This window comes from Lathyrus oleraceus, chromosome 4, assembly GCF_024323335.1.
Source record: "Lathyrus oleraceus cultivar Zhongwan6 chromosome 4, CAAS_Psat_ZW6_1.0, whole genome shotgun sequence".
NCBI lineage: Eukaryota > Viridiplantae > Streptophyta > Magnoliopsida > Fabales > Fabaceae > Lathyrus > Lathyrus oleraceus.
In genome coordinates, this window is record NC_066582.1 from 451,530,369 (window position 1) to 451,536,023 (window position 5,655).

Genomic DNA, 5,655 nt, shown 5'->3' on the forward strand with positions numbered 1-5,655 from the left:
ATTGAGTTTGTTGAATAAGAAAGTTCTGTTACGTTTTTCTCTTTCTTTCTTTGCAATTCTTTCAACTATTCATCATCTTCTTCTTGTGCACCAATGGAGTTTCGTTGTTAACTCCAACACCGACAACCCAATAACCTAAACAATGTGGGACTTCAACAAACTCCAACATCACAACCTACGTTGCAAAGGTACGTGTATGTATCCGGTACGGATATTGGTACGAAATACGATATTTTTAGAAAAACCAAGGTACGATTATGCGAGTATAAATCTATATGTGTTCCGATTTTTCTTAGCAGAAGATGAAGAACTTGGTTGTGTAAAGAGTTTTAATGCAATGGATTGAAGTTTAGGGATTGAAGATCCATAAGTTATCCACCATTCCTTTAATTTCAAGATCCACCGATTTTGCAACGAATCAAATTGGTCAAACTCTATCTCAACACTTGAAAACCCCATTAAAAAAAACCCTAAAACTATACCATTAGAAGAAAAATATCAAGTTTGCGTACCTAATATGTATCCATATGTATCCGCTGGAGTACCGACTTAAAAAAATATGGTGTTAGTACGTACCTTACGAATACCATACGCATACTGATTTCCTTTCCGATACATACCTGATACCAATATTTTACCTAAAATAAAATACTATAAACTTTAACATTTCCCCTAGGAACAAAACAAAAATAGTGTAGATTTCTTAGTCAAAAACAATAAATAAAAGTAGATACATTTCATATCTTGATTTCGTCATTTCACTCACACGTATATGAAATCGTCATTGCAACCGCGTTTATTGAATTATTGAAAATTCTTTCTAACTTCGGTTTCCAATTCCGTTGGTGAAAGCCGAAATGCATATTGCAATAAATAACTTCAACTCCTCAAAACGACGACGTCGTTTATCATTCACACAACTTTTACTTCTTCTCATTACGACCAAGCTCCGTACAACCTTGGACAATGTTTTTATATTTTCTCTCTCTCTCTGAAATCCAACTCACAAGATTAAAAAGTTTCAATTTTTCAGTATATAACTCTGGAATAGTATAATGGGTTTCAATTTCACAAAGTTCTAAGATACCCCAGAACAAAATTGTCCCCACTGTCTTTCCCTCTGTTACCTTTTTCACTTGTTTTATTGTTTTTGTTTTTTCCTGTTTGGATTCTTTGTTAAAAAACAAAACAACCCCAAAAAAAGGAAGTGAAAAAAAAACTCATTAGTCACTTCATTTGGCAATAGTTCTTTGGTGATGGTGTTTTGTTAGAGGCTCTTTTGTGTGTTTGTGTTGTTGTTTGTTTGTTATTTCTCAGTTTAGCAATGGAGGATTCAGCTAAGCTGCGGTTGGTGAGGTGTCCCAAATGTCAAAATGTTCTTCATGAGCAACCTAGTTATTCTGTTTATCAATGTGGTGGTTGTGGAACTGTTCTTAGAGGTACCCTTTTTCTTTCTATTGTTTTTGTTCTATCTTTATGAAATTTAGCTAAAGGTGTTGTTTGGATTTTACTTGATATATATCTTTCAGTCAATTAGTTTGGATGTTTTGGATTTAAGTCAATGGATAAAAGCATGAAAAAGGGGTTGGAGATTCTGGTGTGTTGTTGTGGTTTTTTGTTTTTTTGAATCTTGTGTTTGATTGCAGGAAAGGTTAATAATGGTAATGGAAATGGTAGTTTGTGGGAGGGTTCAGATGAGGGACAAGGTGGAGGAGTTTTCGGTAAATCGGGAAATTCGTTCAGGAAGGATGTAGGTTTTTTGAGTGATAGTTCGGATGTTGATGTTAAGTCCAACGGTGGTTTCTCGAGGGAGGATCGAAGAGATCCAGAGAGATCGAATAAGGAGCGTGAGAGGATTGTGAATCGTTCGGTTGATGGTAGCGAGAAAGGGGTTTTGGAGAGAGGATTTGATGTCAATAAAGGTAAAGATAATGAAGGGGGTAAAACAATAAGAAGGGAGCAGCACGAACCGGATTTTCAAGTCGGAGGGTCTAGTTTTCCGAGAAGAATGTCTAATTGGCCGAATGAGGAGAGAGTTGAGATGGAAGGGTTACGGAGAAACCAATCGGCTGATATGGAAAGTGTGAGATTTTCCACTTTGAATTATCCGGATGAGGGAACTTCGAGATTTTCTTATAATCATGGTGAACAATGGAGTAATTATGAAGAAATGGATGGTATGAGTAGGGTTCGGCACCTCGAGCAAGATCGAGCCGAGCTTCTAAGGAAGCTTGATGAGTTATCGAAGCAGCTGAGTAATTCTTCTGAAATGGTTAATAATCCTAAAGAAAAAGGTCATGATTTAAGGATGGTTCCTCCGGATCCTCGCAGCGGCTCTGATATTCGATATCCAGATGGTCCTTCAGGGTTGAACAGGACGACCCCGAGCCAATTCTTTGACCCTAATAAACATGTGGCGGCTCCTCCTTATTACAATCATCATCATGATCCATATGGTTATTCAAGTGGTCGTGAAATGTCCATGCACAACTTCCATCCTTCGATGCATAACCCGGGCTATATTCCTGGATATGGAGATCCGTTCGGATCTCAAATGGCAAGAGGTCCACATCCGTTATCCCGCCAATTTCCTCAACAACCGATGCATCCCTACTTTCCTGGACGCTATGCGGATACCGGTCCAGATTCATATGAACAATATGCACATAATCCTATTCCGCATCCGCTTTCTTGCACTTGTTTTCATTGCTACAACATTAAAAGAAGAGGTTCAATGCCAGCGCCACCCGCTACATTCCATAACAACAGATTCCCTCTTACCTCAAATGATCCTATTTTATACCGTAACGATATCCCAGGTGCAGTTCCTCAACATGCTCATAATAATTCTAGAACTGCTATTCCTGCTGCAAGTTCTCAGGAAAAGCTAGTACATACAAGATTGGTTAGTGGCTTCGATTCTGAGAGGGGAGGATTTGCCGCAAGCCGTTCTCAAAATGTAATGCCAGCTATTGGTAGTCGGCGGTGCCATCCGATAGCTGGTGGTTCTCCATTCATCACATGTCATAATTGTTTTGAACTACTGCAACTTCCTAAAAAAGTACTTGTTAAGGTGAAAAGTCGTAAGCAGAAAATGCGATGCGGAGCTTGTTCTTCAGAAATAAATATTTCTATCATCAATAAGAAGCTAGTTACTTCTCATGTGGAAATGGAGGAAAACACCGCAAGGATTGAGGATGCCTCAGTCGAGGTTGTGAATAGCCGTGTGTCGTATTCTCATGGTCATGTGAACACAAACGGTGTTAACTTCTCGTCGGACGATTATTCTGGTTATGATTTTCACTCACTAGATAGAGGATCGCCTGCTGTGGCATCTGACCCAAGCTTGAACTCTAGAAAGCTGCAGGAGATGCAAAGTTTCCATTCTTCGTCTCCGAGTATCTCAGATGATGAAAATATTTCAGAAGTTATGACCGCACCAAATGAAGCCACCAAATCCATTCAGCCATCTAAAGCTGCCGAGTCTCCTCCACCTGCCGGCTCGCCACTTCAAGAGTATCTCGATTATTCTACTAACAACCATGCAGTGAATCGCTTTGGAAAAGGCAACCAAAGTGGCCGCTCAGAACAAGAGAAAGTGGCGAAACTAGAAAAGAATACATCGAGGCAGAATTCTGTGAAAGAGGTAGTACTTGCATCTGAGATGGATGTCATCGACTATTCCAACTCCGGGATCTCACAGGATTATGCTGATACAAGCCGAGAACACGACCGTGCTAGATCTAGCAAAGGAGGTGACTCATTTTTCGCAAACATTTTCAAGAAAGGCTCCAGGGCTTCCTCCCTAACTGACAAAAGTGATGATAGTGAAAAATGTGTTGTTACCGTTAATGGACAACCCTTATCAGATCGTGTGGTGAAGAAGGCCGAAAAGATAGCCGGACCAATCCAGCCAGGAAATTACTGGTTAGTACGCCTTATAGCCTTACGATGACACATATATCTAAGTTCCCAAAGGGATTAAAATCGGTTAAAGTTTTATCAAAATTATGGTTTTTGTTGACTCAGTTAAGTTTGTATATCTACAATATGTTTCACTAGGTATGATTCTCGGGCTGGTTTTTGGGGTGTCATCGGTGGACCATGTCTTGGAATAATTCCGGTAAGTAGTGCCACTCGAGTAGACTCTAAGCATCGTATGTTTACGTAATCCTATAACGAAAAAATTGTTTTCTCTTGCAGCCATTCATAGAAGAGTTCAATTATCCTATTCCCGACAAATGTGCCGGTGGAAACACCGATGTTTTCGTAAACGGGAGAGAACTTCACCAAAAAGACTTAGATTTGCTTTCTCGTAGAGGACTTCCAAATGAAAACGATAGATCATATATCGTTGAAATTTCCGGGAGAGTATTGGATGTAGACACAGGAGAAGAGCTAGACGGCCTCGGCAAACTCGCACCAACGTAAGTGCAGATTTTCCGATGATTCTGTTGCATCATTTTCATGTAGTTGACTTGCATTATAATAAGCATATTCATTTTGCATCATTTTGGTGTATATTGTAAGGAAGAGAATATTCAACTCTTTCATATATATTTAGTTGACTCTCTCATAGCTATGACTTTCTCATCATCTGTTACTTTCTGGTAGTTGACTTCTTGCATTATTTTTTAATGTTCTTGTCATGTAACAGTGATGTTTTGACATTTAAGATTACTGTTAAGTCTTTTGTTTTGACAAAAATGACAGGGTGGAGAAAGCAAAGCATGGATTTGGCATGAAAGTACCAAGATCAGCAGCTGCATAATCAAAGTGTAGAAAGAAAACAAAAATTGTGTAAAGTTTGAGAAGATCAGAGTTTGAAAAATTAATTTGTATTGGTTGAAGAAGAAAATTTGGAGTTGTTTTCAAATCATTTGAAATTTCTTCTGTTTGTTGCATGGAAAAATCCAAATGATTGGCAATTTTTTCAGTCTTATTTGGTGGAAAAAAAATCATAAATTATTTGAGGAAAAAACAATGTTTATTTATTTATTCATCTATTTGTTTGTTTAGGTAGTATATGTATTTTTCATGATTCTAAGTTATAGTTCAATCATAAATTTTGTGTGGATTTTATTTCTTTCCATTTAATCAACAATCCAAAACCATGCTACTACTAGATAGAACTTAAATGTGTGGAATTTATTTCTTTCCTTTTGGTGGTGCTGGTGGCAATTTAAGTTATTGAGAGACACTTGGTAGCTGGATCAATAGTAGTGGGCCATGAGCTTGTGTGGTGGTGGAGAGTGCAATTTTGTAAGAGAACTATTTTGCTTCACCAATGATTAGGGTATAATGAGTATTGTTTGATTTTTGAGAAAAATAAATTCGAAATAATAAAAGGGGCTATTCAAACGCACCCTACTTAACAGCACTTAGAATATAAATAAATTCTGAAGATTAGAAATAATCTTTAAAGTATGTTGTTAAAACAATTCTAGAGATTAGTATCCGGATGCCTTTACAAGATGACATTTAGAATAGAATTAAGACCACATAGATTTTACATTGATCCTGAAGGTTGAAATTCAGGTGTTTATATTTTAAGTAAGCTGCGTCTTTCCCTCTCTCTTTACATTTTCATTTTTGCAAAAAAAGTAAAAATAAAAAAAATACAAAGAGAGGTACTCAAAAGCGATTATAGAGCAT

At 37.6% G+C, this 5,655-nt stretch overlaps 1 protein-coding gene across 1 annotated transcript; it reads left to right on the top strand.

Moving 5' to 3' along the window:
• Positions 1-768: 768 nt before the first annotated feature.
• LOC127076058 (protein ENHANCED DISEASE RESISTANCE 4) lies at positions 769-5,018 on the top strand. The gene is made up of 5 exons (XM_051017607.1): positions 769-1,439; positions 1,647-3,927; positions 4,063-4,123; positions 4,204-4,427; positions 4,714-5,018. The coding sequence occupies exons 1-5, from the start codon at positions 1,325-1,327 to the stop codon at positions 4,769-4,771; spliced, it is 2,739 nt and encodes a 912-aa protein (XP_050873564.1). The 5' UTR covers positions 769-1,324; the 3' UTR covers positions 4,772-5,018.
• Positions 5,019-5,655: the final 637 nt, after the last annotated feature.